Consider the following 18,197-nt stretch of genomic DNA (forward strand, 5'->3'; position numbering starts at 1 on the left):
ACCAGCACATCGCTGCATGCATCTATCGGTGTTATAATGGAAACCTTGACTCGGCAGTGCACACGATTCTTCCTTCTTTCTTTCCGCGGCCGATTTCATACCGTGGATCGCAACGCCTCCGTGCATCTCCTCGTGGACGGAAGTGCGCCGGTCAAGTCCGTCGCCTGCCTTTGCTGCCACCTTCCTTCCCTCGTCCGCAGGAAGCCGGCACCCCGCTTGCGCCTCGCCGCGTCTGCCTCCGGACCCCACCAAATTTAAAGCGCGCGTGTCCTGGGACTACGACTTTTGTTTTGACCCCGCGCGCAGGCGCGCCCCGAGAGAAGAGAGCGCGGAGACATTTGGGCGGGCGGGGGTCGCTCGTCGTGGCCGTCTGGAGTGAGGACTTTTCTTCACCGTTAGATTGGCAGAAGCGCGTGTGGTGCACGGGCCGGCTGCGCGTGCTGTGCTGTGGTTTGGTCCAACTGTCCCAGAAAAGCCGGCGAGGTCGCAGCTGGTGCGGGCTGGATGGACTGGATGGGTTAAAGGCTCTGTTTGGTTTAAACCCCAGTCAGCCTTACCAATATTTTGACAAATTTTGGCATGACCAAAATAAGGGCATGACCAATATTTCGGCAAGTAGATGTTGTTTGGGGCTAATTTTTGGCAAAGAAATTTAGACCAACACTTATGTTTTGGAAAAATTATTTTAGCGTGAACTACTTCTCAATTCGTGAGGTACCAAACTAAGGTTAGACGTAAATCATGGATTAGACAAAGGATCACGGCAAAGTTGAAAAAGGCTGCTGGACTTTTTCTTTGATTCAGTGATTCAGTTGAGAAAGAGTAGTGCTCTCTGTTCAGCGATATGCATACTTAATTAGAGGAGACGAAGGAAAAAGAAAAGAAAAGATCGTATGTGTTAATTTGAGGAGAGATTTAGGAAAACAGACTGACCCCACCAGGGATTAGAGAGGGCGAGGCTGCCAATTCTTAGGCGATGTTTTTCCCCGTCCTCGACTGGCCAGTGTTATCGCTGGAATCATAAGGACGCGTTCGCGGTGGGCTTGGCGATCCAAGTTTCAAGCCCACCAAGTTTTTGGTCCTGGTCCAAACAACAGCCAAATAGCCAGGGCAAGCCAATATTTTGGCGTGGTCTGTGTTGGTTGTAAACCAAACAGGCTCTAATTCTCCAATCTCCACTCTACCTAACGTGACACCATCGCAGCAGGAGTAACTCCTGCTAGTACTCCTCTCGAAAAGGGGAAAAAGAGAAAACTCAGCCTGTGCATTAGGCTGGGCTTCATTTGCAGTGCTGCACCGACTCGGGTCATGTTGGGCACGCCTTTGTTGGTTTTCGTTTGAGCTTTTCCTTTCTGTTGCGTAGCCGTGCGACTCCTTTAAATCACTCCAAACCGAGTGCGGCCTTCAGACCTTCATTCATGGATGGACTGTTGGGACACATTAATTAACGAGAAAAGAGGATTGAGCCGCGTGGCTTCTTTTTAGGTCAGTACTCTAATCTCCAAGGTCAGTGGAGAACGATGGAGAGCGCAGGCAGGCACCTAGTACGCCGTTTGCAAAGGATGGTGGTCGATCGATCTCCTTTGGTTTTACTTTACCGTTTCCTACAGACCAAGCGTCTCCAGATGCCACAAACGGACTGGCGAGTATGAACGCCCGGTTAGGGTGCCTTAATAAGGGTGTTAATTAATTGTTGAAGTTTTAACCTCTTCGAGACTTTCCATCCGCTTTAACTCAAAGGCGATCACACCGTTTTGCTTTGAAAGTTCAGAGGAAGTATTGTAGCGTTTTCGCAGCGATTTATGACGTGGCCACGAGAGCTGCTTTACTCCTGCTAGCCAGACTCCGTATATTTCTGGACCGTTTCCGGACGGGGATTACGGCCGGAACGCAACGGTTGAGCACTGAAAAGTCTCATGTAAAAGTGCTAGGCAGGGGCACCGGATTTGCCGGCTTAGCTAGGACACTGCGGCGGCTCTCTGGCCGACGTGCTACACAACGCCAGCGGCACACTTCTGGTCGGCACGGCGAACGGTTCGCAGGTGGCTTTAATTTTCTGACCGTGTATGATGTTACGGGACAGAGATATTGTTTTCATGATTTAAGTTTTCGGAGATGCTGCTGATAAGTGATGAAAGACTTCCGGACAGAGATAGGGAGATACACGTCGCCTCGCTAGTCGACAGGCCATTGCGATGGCTTATAAAAGCAGATTACAGACTGTATATATACTGCAGTTGAAATTGGAAGGAGTCATGGTTGTCTTTTGCCCCCTGTATCGGCACATCCATGCCTTTAAAGCGAGCTAAAGAGACGCGTACCAAATTACCTATTGTAGTACGAGGGTTTTTCAGGTTCTCTTAAAAAATAGAAATTCTGGTGAGCTCAGTTTCCCCGAGTTCATCGAACCAACGCAGCGCTCCTGATATCATTCGTGTATATCAGTGACCGAACGCCGACTCGGCATTGCGCATATCGACACGTTGCTCGTGTGCCTGATTAACCGGAACTCAATTATTTTTGTTCGCCATCCTGCCCGCCCGCCGATCATGTCATGCACATGCCCATTAAATAATTAACCATGTGTCCATGTCCATGTCCTTTGTTGTTAATTGTTAGCTCCCTTGCCCTCGGGCTGCCGCAGTACCCTCACTTGATGGATTTATATAAGAAGCCTCCGTGCCATTTGCCATACAATAATTGCTAGGATGCTTTCACGGGAAATCGAGTACGAGCTGGTTTTTGGTGTTCTGCTATTTCTAGAGCTTCTCTGCACTCTATCAGAAAAAAACATGCACTGTATCTATTTTTCCTTTTATTCTTTGGGCTCAATCCTCCTGTATGGTACTTTATCTTCGCCTGTTCGCAGCATCTCCATAAGGCCCAGCCTACTCTTCTCATTGTTCAACCGGATCCCTTCTCATTCTACTGCGAGGCTATTGTTTTAAATATTCAACCGGAGCTGTATACGTGTGCTTGAGTACCTTGATAGGGCACCATATACGTAGTCTACAAAATCTTCTCTTACATTTTGCCATCTGCGCAACTGCATCTATCTGTGAACCAGAGCGTTTACAATAGACCTCAAGACGAAGCCAGATCAATTTCCCATTTCTGAGAGAGCAATGTAACATTTTTTTAGGCAAAAGAGCAGTTTTTTTGTTTTTTTGAAAAAGGAAGAGAGCAGTTCTGAGTGCACGCGTATTGTTCAGTCCAGCCCGTATGGACCGGGCTTTATACAAAAGCAGTCCGTGTTATTTGTGCAAAAGAAGTGGGCCGTACCACGGAGAGCCTGCTCGGAATTTCAAGTCCACCAAGAAATAGGCCCACATCTCGACACCCCACGGCTGCACCCGGGCGCTCCTTGTTTGTTTAGTACCACCTCGACTATGGGAGAGGACAGGGGAGGGAGCGCCAGCTATATAAAGAGCGCCCAGGGCAACGTTGCAACATACTTACCTGGACGGTGTTAACAGCCGATCAAAAAGGGTCGTGGCCTAGATCAATGGCTCACATTACACTTGGTGTGTGTGTTGGTTTACCATCTCCCCAAGAGGGAGAGTGGACGTCATAATTTGTGGCAGAGGGGTTACGCGTTCGCGCGGCCCAAGGGTAGCTCGTTTTTTTTTTGGCGTGGTAGCTCTATTTTCGTTTTTGACAAAATTAACTTTGCAAAATTGAAACCTGGTCCTTCTTAATCTGCAAAATTAAATATCTGCCCTGCACTATCATGTTACTGCCCAAGTGCCCATGCAAAATTAAAACCAAATTTTTTTTGGCCCTCGACTTCTTGTGAACTGTGAACTCGCAAGTCGCAAACTAGCTTCTGGTCCTCGCCAAACACCAAAATTGAATATTTGCCCTCTGCTTTCTTGTTGCTGCCACCTACAAAGTTTGCATAATTAAAACCTCGCTCTTGTAATATTAAATTTTGCCCCTCGACTCTCTTGTTCCTGCCAAATTGTGAAAGTGGATATTTGTCCTCAGCTCTATTTTTTCGATGGCAGTCATGGCACTACAAACTTGCAAAATCAAATATGTTCCTTACCAAACAGGCAAAATAAATAATTGCCCTGCACTACCCCTGTCGCTTGCCCCTACCAAGTTTGCAAAGTTAAACCCAGCCCTCGCAAAATTAAATTTTGACTCTCGTTTGCCTTATTGCTGAATTAAATATTTGTCCTAACCTCTATTTTGCTACAAACTTGGACACTAAAATCCGGCCTTCACAAAACTGCAAAAATAAACCACTATCTTGTTCCTGCCCCCTACAAAAATTAAATTCTGGACCTCTATAGTTTTGTTTTACCAAGTCGGTTGCAGTTTGCAGGACAACATGACGCCAGCTCTTGCAAATTTTAGTGGGCCTCTATCATGTTCTTGTACCAAGTCATTTGCGATTGGGTCATAGTGGCTCTCAGGCGGGCGTAAGTGCGTGTGAGATGTCTGAAATGGTGGCTAAAACAACGTCTGAAATGTTGTAGTCCGGCATCAAACTTCAGGATGCATAACAACTTTGCTTCTGGCCTGTATCCTCATGAGAGGTGCCGGCTGTAGACTAGTCGGGTGCTTGCTGGGGAGTAAATTTTTGACACTCCGGTCGACTACGCAATATATGCTGAGTGTACATGGAGAATAGGGTGGACATCGTAGAACTCTAGCTATATTTACTAGCAGAGTACACGGTACTTATGTTCAACAGTTCAAGCCATAGCCATCTATCCCCTTTGATTGATTGACCTCTCGTCTTCTCGTTCTACTCCTACGTAGTACTTCTTTGATTCTAAATTTTTGACTCAAATTTGTCCAAATATGAATGTATCTATTCTTAAAAAATTATAAATACATGTAATATTTTAACAACAATTTAGGATCGGAGCGAGCACGAGAACACGGCAGTACGTGCGTGCGTACCAAGGTTCCCAATTTAGAAATTTACCTTCGCGTGATAATAACAAGGTTAAACAGAGGAGTACCAGTAGTGGTACTTAAATTCCCTCTAAGAAAAAGTAGTGGTACTTAATTCGAGGCTACTTACTTACATCCCGTACTGACGTTGGTACGTACGTGCACGGCCAGATTAATATAAAGCGCGTAGTCGCATCATTTGTTTTACTGCGTGCTTATTACTGTTCGTACTGCTCATGCATGTTCGGTCACCAGCAAAAGCAGCGTAACCTAAAAAAAATCATGATATGTGTATAACATGTACCTCTATCATGTCATAAAATATCAAACCATATCTTGATTTTAAAAAAAAGAGAAAAAACTGACCGTAAACATACAAAATTAAATCTGGAGGGATATTGTCCTGCTAATACTACTAGTTTCAACGAATTTCGGTTTACAATTCTGTGACATGCATATAGTACTAGAAACATATTGTGTGAGCGTTGGTAAAATATTTCATTGACTTTTTAGTTGATCCATTGAAGGCGTACGTACGTACATCCCGTGTACATACCTGCATACGTGTTTGTACGTTAGAGATGGACTGTCGCACACTTGCACGTACACGTGCAACAGTTTAATTACGTATACTGATTGTACATAGATGATGATAGCGCACACGTACGTTATAAGATGGTACTAGCTAGAAGTAGAACTACCAATCAACTAGCTCCCGTGAAATGTGAGAATCCGGTCGGTTACTCGTACTTACGAGCCGTGGTGAAAACGTACAGGGAAACCTTTCGCACCGTTTATTCGTAAAATTTGATGTTTTTTTTAATACAGGCTAAATTTCTTTTTGTAGGGCAGGATCATGTGTTAACTGTATAAGCATTCCGAATTAAAAAAAAAACCCATTGAAAACCTTTGCTCATTGAAAGAATCTTCATCCTCCTGCGAGTAGATTGCGGTATATATATATATCCTTCAGCTTCCTCTTCCTAGCCTTTTTCGAGAACCCCATCTGTCCATCCCTACATCACTTGAACGTAGCAACCAAGCCATTGATGCCGTCTCTACCCTCGCAAAGCCGTTTCCATCAACACCAACTCATAGCTAGGAGTCTTAACATGAAACTTGGGTCAAAGAACCACGTTGTGGCTAAACCAGACACAACATATTGCCACGCTGCAAGATGCCTCCAAAGTGTACCGTGCTCAGTTGTCCACCTCGTCAGCTACCACATCAGTGAGTCAAGTTAGAGAAAAAAACCCGACAAAAAGTAAAAGTTATCACAAGATCACAAACAGAGGATAAAATATGACATGATTTTGTAAATAGAGTAAAATCTATCTCAAGATATACAAATACAACATTGAAAAATGAAATATACTCAAATATAGTGGGAAAAGTAAATCCTTTTTTTGAGGTGGCAAAAAAAGTAAACCTAGAGTGTGCTGTAGCAAGTGAATACTGCCATCGTCTCAAATTAACTGATGTGGATTTGTATAGATTTGTATAAGACGTGGATTTGTATAGATTTGTATAAGACGTGGATTTGTATAAGAATCTATACAAATCCACGTCAGTTAATTTGGGACGGAGGGAGTATGAATGTCATTTCTCTTATTAAAAACAATGTAAATTTGTGACATGTGTAAAAACTGCAATCTGTTGCCTGCTAATTTGTTTCTTCGCCATAGGATGCATGAGGTTTGAATTGTTGAAAGTCGACAACGATGATTTCGAAAGATGTATCGATCGATGCACAAACCGGTGATTATCCCCATTTTCAAAAAAAATTTAGCGTGCTTTTCGTTTTAAGAAATTTGCTCGTCCTCTTTTTCTGAGGAAAGTCGTATTGTACTCACCCGGTGTTATATGGGTGTGGCCTTACAGGAAGTTGGGTATCCCGGACCGGTCAGACTGAAGTTGCGCCCTCGGCCCGGACGGGTCAAAAACTCAAAATCCAACTCCACCGTGCACCCCACTGGGCCGTGCTAGCTGCTCGGGTCTGAGACTTGAAAGACCAAGGCGACGTTTTTTTACGTACCGTGCTTTATCGACCACTGCGCATACGCGGAAAAGAAAACCAAAAGGAGCAGAACACGAGCAGCTAGCAACGGAAAACGGCACGCCAAAATCCCACATAGTAGAGCTTAGCATCTACAGCAAACAAAAGTAGATCAAAGCATCCCCATCCAACTGTTCATCCGAGAGATAATAATAACACTTCCGAAAAAAGAAAAAAAACGCACTTAACGAGACATCTATACGTACTACCCATCCACGGCCCAGAGTTAACACGGCCCGAGTTTTAATCACACGACGCCTTATCCACGATCGACGACAGAGCAATGAAACCAGAACAATGATAGGCAGTCCAGAACAAAGTTACTGATACCACAAGCTCATACTCCGCCTGCCGGGGGTAAAAAAATCGATTGGCGTTAATCACGCCCGATCGCGTCTACAGTGCTTGGCTGGGCCCAAAAGGGGCTCGATCGGGAGTTATACACACGGGCCGTGCGCCAAAGTTAATACTGACAAGTGCCAATGATCAATTCGTATCGGCGTCCTGGGCAAACATAATCTTCGCCGTGTCCGGTACAAATCCTTTTTACCCCGTCCGTATCGGCGTTAATTGATTTCCCTGCCGCAAAAATTAATTGTACCGCTTTGCTATTTGCATTGTACACATCATTGTCGAACGCAGTTAATCACTGCCGGCAAGCTGGTACATAGTACTGGTACGTGCTTCGTGAAACTTTGTGGAGGCCGTACTTCCTCGGCGATAAGATAGCATAACGACGATGTTGATCACCCGTGTCTGAAAGAAAAAGAGACGGTTTTTGTTTCATTGGAATGATATGCACCTATTTCTTTCGGATGCATTAGAGCAATTGCAAGGGTAAACATAACTAAAGAAATACCACATCTAAATCGCCATTTACTCTGCAATTTGGACTAAAATGGAGTTATTAGCTTGGGATTCTAGGTGGAAACTGATGATATTTTAGTAGGCAAAACTAACGGCCCAGATACTGAGTGAATCGTCGTATATCGCAGAAGCTAGATTATTACGTTCTATATTTGACTTTGAGGTATCCACTTCAAAAAAAGCTTCTCTGAGACGAGCTCCTAGAAACTCTTTGAAAGTAAAATCTGTGCCAATATTAATAACGTACTACTACATGTTTGTAGCTAATACTATACATACCGACTATTAAGCTCGCTATACCTGACATGGCAATCATCCTTGCTTCAAGCGTGTTGTGGTTTGTTTTACGAGGAAATCCATGAATAGCTTTCCAATTCTCCACTTGCCATTTGAAGAAAAAACTTATTGCATGTGCATGTCTGCTACTCCTTTCCATCCATAATAAGATTTGTTGATTTAGTACAAGGATAGGAGGGAGTGGTATATTGTCGGAGCAAAATGATGCTCGGCGAGTAATGTTTGCTGTGAGTGAATTCAAAGACTAGCGTAGCGACAAGCAAAACATTTTTCAGTGCAAATAAAGGAAAGGAACCGAATTCGAAACCTGCCCACGGCCCTCTCATCTCTCTAACGAGGCAAATTTGATTCCAGATGATGCCTCGAAAGTCTAATTAAAGTCCCGTACGTCCTGGTGCTTAATTGTGAGCGCATTCAAATGCTGTCGTCGACGTGCCATATATTTTTGCGTACTGCAGCGATCGAACTGGGCAAACTGTGGAAATCGTAATGCTGCTGCAGTAACTGTAAATCCAGCCATAAACGCCCCCTAACTTAGCAAAGCAAAACAGAGCCTTTATTTACGATGATACGGGGGATGAGCTACAGTCAAGTATGTACAATTGTCATTTTTAAACCTTGTAACGTAATTTCGTCTGCAAAAGTTTCGGATCGTATCTCCGTTCGATAGCACAATCGAGGCTCTACGTACGCAGCAAGATCCAGGCAGAGAGAGAGCAATGAGAGAACAATGAACACCTTAATTAGCGAATGCATGTGTGGTCACGGTTTATATTAAAAGAGCTGCACGTTGCATGATTTTCTTGCCCAAAAGATAGATCTACTAGCATATGTATCATGATTGATAAACAAGTTTGTGATCTCGCAGGTGAAAATTTAAGAAACGTTTAAGTCATATCTTAGGATCAGATTGTCCTAGTGTACGCATGAAGTATTTGCTTGGTTAATGGAGCAGCAGTAGCCTAGTACTAATCGACTTGGTTGTTCTGTAGGAGACTAGGAGATTATCCTATACCAAAACAAAGTATCTACACGAGTTTTTATTTTATTTTTTAAACAGGCCTGTTGTATATTTGTTGTTGATCTTTTCTCTCTCTGTTTGCGGCAGTGCCAAATGTTCCAAAGTGAAGTAACGTTAACACATGTGAAATGGAGTATTGGCGATGTCCTTGGCATAGGTGGTCGCCAGAAAGTGCTTTTGGCTCCCTGATGCACGGACTCTCTATATTTTTAAATTTGAAAAATGGAGTTTCAAAAATTCTAGATAAGCTTGAACATGTACCTACATATGCCCACTATACCCGTTAAAAACCCATGGAGAAATAATTTATGTGGGGCCACACTCATAAGTGGGTTTGTGAAACTTTGTTTAGATCTCCGGTCCGAGTCTGTCCCAAAAAGAACATAAAAAAGGGCCGCACAAAGCGTCGGCCGGGCGTCAGAATACCAATATCGGCCGCCTGCAGGACCGTCCGATTACGCTGCATGATTCGCCCGTATGTCGCTGGCCGCGGTTGAGCACTGCCTCCCATGGCTGCACCGCTGTTGCCACCACCCCGCTCGCCGCGCCGCCGCCGGCGTTTGCCGCACCGCCTCTCTTTCGCCGCCGCGCCGGCTGCCCGCCGTCGGGCACATCACCCCCGTTGCAGCACCTGCCGCCTCTACTTCCATCATCGACGTCAGTGCTCGCAGCACCGGCCACCTTTGCTTCAAGCCTAGCATCGCAGCACCTCCGGCCACCACTCGCCGTCCTGCCGCCTCAAGCTCACAAGTCACGACACCCGCGCCCAACTCACAGTAGCGCATGCAGGGAGCCGGCCCACGGCTTGCAACAAGCGGCACGACCTTGCAGCAGCAGCGTCTCCGGCTTCCAGCACCCCGCATCGCTGGTTGCAGCATTGGCGTGGGGGGCTTGCAGCACTACCGGCAGCAGAGCAAACTTGCAGCAACAGTGCCGGCGGCTTCCAGCATGACGCATCGCTGTTTGGAGCATTGGTGTCACCAGCTTGCATCACCGTCGACGGGGGAGACGGCCGGCCGCTTGAAGCACAGCAAATCCACCTTGCAGCGGCGCCGCCTGCGGCTGCCCGCACCATTGTTCCCCGTTTGCAGCATTGCCTGAGCTGTGTGGATGAGAAGAGAATACGCTGGGCGCTTGGGAGGATGGGTGACAGAGGCGGAGTAAATTTGTGGATAAAGAGGAGAGAAAGGAGTGGAAACTAGGCAGTCTGGAGGAAGAAGACGCGTGCGCTGCGGATGAGGGAGAGACAAAGGAACCATAAACGTAGCTCAACCGATCGATGAGTTTGTATCAGATGGCTCGGCAAGCGGCGGACGCAACGCCTAGATCCGTCGGCCTAGAGAAATCATTACCCATAGAAAAAGAGCTTACATTTTATTTGACAACTGCTTTGCCAAGTTTCATTAGAATTCAGCTTTCTCGTGTATCAATCGACGCAGAGTGAGTAGAAATTTCTCCTTTTCAACAAAAAAATGAGTTAAAATCGATTTGTTGTTAACAAACGAAGGGATTGTTCCTCTGTGGCATCTGCATCAATTGAAGTGATGAGAAACATTAGAATGCCCGATTACGATTTTCTATGCTTTGCTAGAAAAGTAAATGCTAGGAAAATGAAATGGATGATTCTAACTTTCTTCGTATGTAATTACTTATTTCCGGACGGAAGAAGCATTACCGATTATTTTAATTCAGGCTATCTCGAGTCAAGATCGAGCTAGCTTAAATTCGGTTCGTTTTCAACTGACGTATGAAATGTAAGGAAATCGAGTATAGCTAAAATGCAAGCGTGCCTTGATATTTTTTTTTTTGCGAGTGAGCCTTGAGTTTTCTTTTTCTGCGGCCCTAGTTTCAAGCAGGCATTAATATCGCAGACAAAACCATACAACTTTTGTCAGCAGAGCACACAGTTTTTTCTTGCAACAAAAGGAAACAAACACGAGTCCTTCAGCACGGCCAAAATTAGACCCAACGTACGTGGCGTTCAATACCTGCCGAAAATATGTCTAAACCCAAACTCAAAAAAATTCCCACGGCCAGCACGACCAAACACCAGCGGTTGCATCCCGTCGACAGGGCTGTCATGCTCCTCCCCCCGCAACCGCCCGTCCCCGATCGGACGGCTCCCGTCGCTCCCGCCTCTCCCCAAACGGCTGAGATCCATCGCGTCGTGACACAAAAAGAGGACGGCAATAGCACTATCCTTTTTCTGTGTGTCCCCGCGGCGACCATCCTCCATTCCCGCTCCGGCCGTCTCAATTCCTTCGTACCGCCGCGTGCGCTTTCCCGAAATACTCCGCCCTCCCCCAATACAAAGCGCACAGGCACGGACACAGGGGGGCTGCCACTGCACCGCACACAGCGCAACCGCAAAGAGAGCGCCCCCCATCCTTCCTTCCTTCTTTCCCCCCTTTGTTTCTCCTTGACTCGCCACTAGGACGGACGGACTAGCCCTCTGCGCTCTGCTCTGCTCCCCGCCGCCCCGGCCGGACACGCGCAGCAGTCGTCGCCACCCAAGAACGCAGAGCAGAAGCAGGGGGGGATTAATGGCTCCGAGCTGCTACGACGTGGCCGCGTCCATGCTCCTCTGCGCCGAGGACAACGTCAGCATCATGGACTTTGATGAGGCCGAGGTGGAAGAGGAGCCGATAGCGGCGGCGGCTGATTTCGGGGCGGATTTGTTCCCGCCGCAGTCGGAGGAATGCGTGGCGGGCTTGGTGGAGAGGGAGAGCGAGCACATGCCGCGGCCGGACTATGGCGAAAGGCTGCTTCTCGCTGCCGCCGCCGGCTGCGGCGGCGGCGTAGATCTCCGCGTCCGGAGCGAGGCCGTCGATTGGATTTGGAAGGTTCGTTTTTTCTTTTCCCCCGATCGATTCGTTCGTCTGTTGTTGCCTTGCTTGCTTGGGCAGAGTAATACGGGGAAAAAAGGAAAGATTTTATGTTTCGCCATTTCGCCGGTGTTTTGTTCCCATGATTAGCTCCGTTTATTTAGAGAGAGAACAACAAAAGATGCGTCTTTTGTTATCTTCGTTTTTGGATACAAACGCGCGCTTGAACCATCAACTTCTTTCCTTGGCCAGTCTTAATGACCCAGCGTTTTTTGTTCCACCACGGCCCGGCGTAAACGTCTGGATATGCATTGGGCAGTTTCTGGCAGCAATGCACGTCGCTCCGAGCGGTAAAAACTTTTTCGTGGTAGCGACGAAAATTTTGGGGGGCCATCTCGGACGTTATCTTCCGGGTTTCCTGGTTCACGAGAGATGCCTTGTGATGCAGCAATGTCTGATTCTAGTAGTGCGTTGTCATTATCATTTCTCGTCAGAAACATGTTGTTTTCCTTGGTAAAAACCTGTCCTTGACAGATGAAAATGCTGCACTCCGTATCTTACATGTGATTGCTAAATTGTTTCGTTATGATCCGATCTCCACAGGTTTACACATACTACAGTTTTGGACCCCTCACTGCCTATCTGGCTGTGAACTACCTGGACCGTTTCCTGTCACGGTACGAGCTGCCGGTAAGAATCCTAAGATCGTACGATCATAAGCAGTCGCCAGTGCTGTGTGTGAGCTTTAACATTTTGTATGCCAAATGCAGGAAGACAAGGCTTGGATGGCGCAGTTGCTCTCGGTGGCGTGCCTGTCTCTGGCTGCCAAGATGGAGGAGACTTACGTCCCACGATCTCTGGACCTTCAGGTGAGCAGCGTCAAGAATCGCAATGCACGCATTGTGTTCATGTGTACTGTATCTAAGCTTGGCTTAATATGCGTCGATTAGATCGGCGAAGAACAGTACGCGTTCGAGGCGAAGACGATCCAGAGAATGGAGCTTATCGTTCTCAGCACCCTCAATTGGAGGATGCAGGCCGTGACCCCTTTCTCCTACATCGACTACTTCCTAGGCAAGCTCAACGGCGGCAATGAGTCGCCACAATGCTGGCTCTTCCGATCAGCGGAGCTCATCTTGTGCGCAGCAAAAGGTACTAATTTCAGATCATGGATTCGTGGGCTCTATCCGTGAATTATTTCTTGTTCTTGAATTGATCTGACATACACATGTACAATGTGAGCAGGAACTGGATGCCTGGGGTTTAGACCCTCGGAGATCGCCGCCGCGGTTGCGGCCGCCATAGTTGGAGCCGTCGACGGCGCAGCCATTGCAAAGGCTTGCACCCATGTAGATAAGGTACCACATCTCCACTCCATGTCGTCCTCCTAGTTCGATCGTTATGGAAAACACAATAGATCCGTTAAATCTGTACATGGATCCGCATATTGATTGCTCACACAGCTTTCGCCCGTAGTACTTTCCTAAACACGCGGCCCCCCGTTCAAAAGCGTGAAACGCATTTATATCCATGTGAGCTCGTGGAGTTAATGCCTTGCTCCCCTCCGTCTCTCTCTGCAGGAAAGGGTGCTGCAATGCCAGGAGCAGCTGCTGCACCGTCAGCCAGCCATGGCCGTGTCCTCCATTGACGACACTGTGCCACCTACGACATCTGCAAGCAGCAGCTCCACTGCGCCACGGAGCCCTGTAGGGGTGCTGGACGCTAGCTGCCTCAGCTACAAAAGCGATGATACGGCTACTATAGCCGCACATGGAAGCCGCTGCTGCTCCCGCCATGATAGCTCGCCGGTCACCAGCAAGAGGAGGAAGATTAGCAGCTGACTGACCGGTCAAAGTGCCCAATGATAGGCCACTCCGGCCCTCAGCTGTACCACACCACTCGTCCCACTCTCTCAACAAAGGGTGATAAAAAAAAGTCTGGTGTTCTCGATTGCAACGACTGTGTAAAGGGGGAACCAAAAAGGAAGGAATTTTGACATGGCAAGAAGTGGGAGAGCAATCCAAGAAGTTGATGAATAAAGAGGTGAGGTTAAGGTACTGAGGTTGACAACACCTAATCCCTGAGCTTTTCTGCGTGGGAACCCAGCAGCTCTGGTGTGCCCCAAAAGAGCAAAACAAAGCAAAGCTTTGTGAGACACAAAGCTAAATGTGATTGGATGATCAAGCTAGGTAAAGCAGTTGCTGATGGGACATGAGTAGGCAAGAAGTGCATGAACTAGGCACTGACCTGCAGTAGTTGTATTTCTTTTCTTTCTTTTTTTCTTTCTTCATTAGATTTGTTTATTTAAGAGAGTTGGGGGAGGAACAATCATTTTATGATCAAGAATGATCATCCAAGTGAATAAGATAACATGGAACGAGAAAAATGAAAAAAAAGGGGCAAAACCCAGAAAACGAGGGAGAAGGGTTTCCTGAATCTGTAATCAACAGTGTTTGTTTTATCATTTGTTTTTCGTTCTTTGTATATTGGCCTGCCTGCCTATATTGTTTGACTGCCGGTCTGCTTTAAAGACCATGAGCATGGCTTCCCTAGGAAATAAAAGATGGGGACCCTGTCAGGAGGAACCTTGGGAACACGGGCTTACAATAGTGTGAGCATCTGTCTCATTGTCGAGTTTAGTAAGTGTCCCTGGTTTTTATGCTCGGAAGGGCTATCAAGAATACCAATAATCAAACTTCTCATCCCAATTAGAGCTTGATGAGTTATATATCATCTGAACTATGCATCATAGGAATTAGACAACCCAATTCTAGGGTTTAAAGGCTTCGATATGAAAAAAAAATTCGAAGGATCGAAATCCTCCAAACAATCTATGAGAAATCCTGTGATCCAATTAAAAAGACCCTTACTAAGCTAAGCTGGTCACAGGATTCACATTGTTCTCTTTATCTCATACTCCTTAGTTCGTCGATCTCTCATGAGCACAGTACAGACCACGTAATCAGCTGTTGTACTGTTCGTCAGAAACAGAAGAGGAATTGTATATTTCAGGCTTTCAGCCGGGCACTTGAAATTAACAAAAGGCGCCCCACCGGGCTATGAAACGAAAGCCCGTGCCACGGGCTAGGGACTGTTCCTAATCATGCCGATTCTCCGGCAGCCCTCTGTTCGAGATGCAAGCCCTAGCTCCATGATTTACCAGTAGCTAGATCGGCATATATATTGGAGATGTTGGACAGACATGCACGAGGTGTAGGCGCCTAGCTAGTACCAGATTAATCTACGCGTGCATTCACCGTAATGCCATTTATAACTTGCTCTGCTTTGCTTCACGCAGGACTGACCGCCACATGCACACACACATTTCTAAATTCTAATTCGAGATTCTAGTTCTAGCTAGCTCTCAACTTTGCACGACTGAGTAATATGCATGTGATCTCTGATTCCCTGATCTGATCTCGGCTTCACCCAACGTACAATTGGCAATTGCTGCGGTTAGCACGCAGAGAGAATCGATTTACTTGGACTGACCGGGCTCGTCTTTCTCTGCTCTTTTTCTGCAGGGCAGGATTTAACACGCGCGTGCTGAAAGGTTTTGTGTTAGTAGTAGTAATCCCGTGCGTGTCCTCAGTCCTCTGGAGTAACGAATCGACGACGAATATCAAGGTAAGGCACGTACGTACAAGGGCAAACCACCCCCGTACGTAGTCCCCAGCAAATGGCACACACGCGAAAAAGCAGGAGACCAAGACGTGTAAAGAGCAGAAAGACCCGGTTGCCGATTACTCTACCAGCTTTCCCCCCGGTGGTAGAGTATTTTTCACCGGCCGACACCGTGCGATGCGATGCAGCCTGCCAGTGCCAGTAGTGCCTCAGTGCCTGGCTCCAACCGTAAGTAATTCGTTTTTCTGATCTGCGGCGGCGGCAGGAGGAGTTAATTAAGCATTTCTGGCTGGGATTACCGGGTGATTCAACAGCAGTGTCAGGACGGAATCGCGCGTCGAGACAAGGGCGGCCGGGGTAAAGGCTCGTTGGTTGGGCGCGTGCGTCCAAGGCACGGTGCTGACCACCGCCACCGGTGCGAGGGATGCCTCTTTGGAAATTGTTGGTCTGTCAAACACAAATTTGGACAGCGAAAATAAGTCGTGCATTTCGAAACGAACTACAGTACCTTGGTCATACCAATGACATCAATTCGATGATGTCGAAACCCCAGAAATCCCCCACACAGTAGGCTCCACATGCAAGCGACTGTCATCGAGTGGTTCCTTCTGCTATGCTAATCTGCTTTGATCTCCGGCCAATCAAGGGATGGAAGCTGCCTTGATCGGTCGAGCCATCATGATTCCATGACACACGGGGCACTGCGCGCAAAAGAAACAATTAGGCACGGGGACCCGGCCTGCTTGGAATAGCAAGGTCGCCGATCGACAGAGAGCTAAGCTAATGGTCATGGAGGACACGGCCATATGCGATCGAGTCGATCGTGCGCGTGTGATGATCATCTCGGCACGGATGGGACGAGATATTGGGGTGCAAATCATTGCCCTGAGATCAAATCGTTCTTCTCCGGTGCACCAGAGATCCAAACGCAACCCACGCGCGCTCGTGCATTACACGTACGTGCCCCATCTTTCTTCTTCGGTGCATGTGTGGAGGGAGATCGATGTAGTGTTGAAAAATTAGGTATTTTCAATGAATATTTAATCCAAAAAATTATGACTAAAAACATGCAGCATATTATGTCATCGAAATTAGACAAACTAAACAGCAACGCAAAGCGATGAAATTCGTCTAATTTCACAGCATGCATAATACAACTACTGAATAAAATTAACAAGAAAAGGCAGGTTATGTACGATAAGGTACCCTTCTCCTGAGTTGGTTCCTTGTTGATGGATTTGTTGAAGTCAGTGACGAGTCCAGCGGCGTCGATGTTCACGCCGGCTGCAGCAGCCGACCTGGCAACCTCCTGGGCAGCAGTAGTCGCCCGTTGTTCGATCTGCTGCTGTGCTTGGAGTTGAGCAGCCTGCTGTTGCTGAGCTTGAGCGGCAGCCTGAGCCTGAGTGGCAGCCAGAGTCGCAGGATCACCGTTGTTGACCATGGTGATGAAGAAGCCGACGAGGAAGGGACGTGATGAAGCGAGCAGTCACGTAAGAACGCTCACCAAAAACCTTATCGACCGTCTCCCGGGAAGGATCTCAAAGGTCGGGGTTCCGGAGGCCTGCTCTCCCGGCGAGCTGTGCACGCAGCCGACGGGATGGAGTAGCAGAAGGCAACGAACAGGGAGATTGGATCATGGGTGCAACGACGGATTTTTTGGCGTATTTCTTCTGAGGCCGGGAACGTCTTATTATATAGGCACGCATGCGGACGTCTTAGGAAACCATCAATTTAGGAAACATTCAGTTTAGCAAACCACCCGACGTTGATTTAGGAAACAAACGGACGTTGATTTAGGAAACCTTCGGTTTAGAAAACCAACTGACGCTGATTTAGGAAACCTTCGATTTGGAAACCAAAGCCGACTCCGCAATTATCGGGATTTGTTACGCGTCCGCAACATATTCCAACTGCCAAAAGAATAAGCAAAAATCCGGACCGACCGACTCGATGAATGGGCTTTTGAGATTTTCCAGGAATTTAATTTAGTTTAGGCGTTTCCGTTATCCTAAATTTTAACAATCCCCCACAATATCTCATAAGCACATAAGAATGCCGTTGATCCAAAACTCTGTTTTTGATATACCAACGTTTCAGTGGAGACCGGTTAAGGTTAAACATCCACCTAAACAAATAGCTACACTCATGCACAACTGAACAATGGACAAGACCTTAAATTGTCAGTTTTCTATGTTAAAACTTCAATAAGTTGTTGTCTGGTACAGGGTTGCCGAAAGCTACCCCGCGGTGTGGAGCATATAAGTCATTCTCCAGACCTTTTTCATGAGCTTACTAGAGACCACCCAAATCTCATAGACTGCGACCAACAGTCAGGTTCATATAGGTGTGTTCTTTCGAGACTACTCTGTACGACAGTATCTCTCTTGCAAATTAATGCAACGCATCGGAACATATTAAGTTGAACAACCTACCCTACAGCATACGAGAGTAATGCATCGTCAACGGAGTGGGATAAGGAACGTACACTCTTCTCAGTTATCCTCTGACTTGTTTCCCAGGTCCTACTTCACGGGATCTCCGATCACATAGGCTGGTTTACCGCCATGGTAACTCACGTGGGTCGCAACCCCATCTCTCT

At 47.0% G+C, this 18,197-nt stretch overlaps 1 protein-coding gene and 1 non-coding gene across 2 annotated transcripts; both read left to right on the forward strand.

Annotated features, from left to right (window-relative positions):
* The first annotated feature begins 3,451 nt into the window (after window positions 1-3,451).
* Window positions 3,452-3,610, forward strand: LOC112272081. The gene has a single exon (XR_002965780.1). It is a non-coding gene; the product is annotated as a U1 spliceosomal RNA (small nuclear RNA).
* Window positions 3,611-11,360: 7,750 nt separating this feature from the next.
* LOC100841255 (cyclin-D4-2) lies at window positions 11,361-14,458 on the forward strand. Its single transcript, XM_003574596.4, has 6 exons — window positions 11,361-11,992; window positions 12,578-12,664; window positions 12,745-12,843; window positions 12,925-13,126; window positions 13,220-13,332; window positions 13,555-14,458. Exons 1-6 carry the CDS (start codon window positions 11,693-11,695, stop codon window positions 13,813-13,815), a joined length of 1,062 nt encoding a protein of 353 aa, XP_003574644.1. The 5' UTR covers window positions 11,361-11,692; the 3' UTR covers window positions 13,816-14,458.
* Window positions 14,459-18,197: the final 3,739 nt, after the last annotated feature.

This window comes from Brachypodium distachyon, chromosome 3 (genome assembly GCF_000005505.3).
Source record: "Brachypodium distachyon strain Bd21 chromosome 3, Brachypodium_distachyon_v3.0, whole genome shotgun sequence".
NCBI lineage: Eukaryota > Viridiplantae > Streptophyta > Magnoliopsida > Poales > Poaceae > Brachypodium > Brachypodium distachyon.

Bases quoted from the DNA above. Each gene is read 5' to 3' on its own strand.
- LOC100841255 (XM_003574596.4), top strand. From the start codon at position 11,693: ATGGCTCCGAGCTGCTACGACGTGGCCGCGTCCATGCTCCTCTGCGCC. The intron at 11,993-12,577 runs GTTCGTTTTTTC...CGATCTCCACAG, and splicing joins CCGTCGATTGGATTTGGAAG to GTTTACACATACTACAGTTT. The intron at 12,844-12,924 runs GTGAGCAGCGTC...TGCGTCGATTAG, and splicing joins CACGATCTCTGGACCTTCAG to ATCGGCGAAGAACAGTACGC.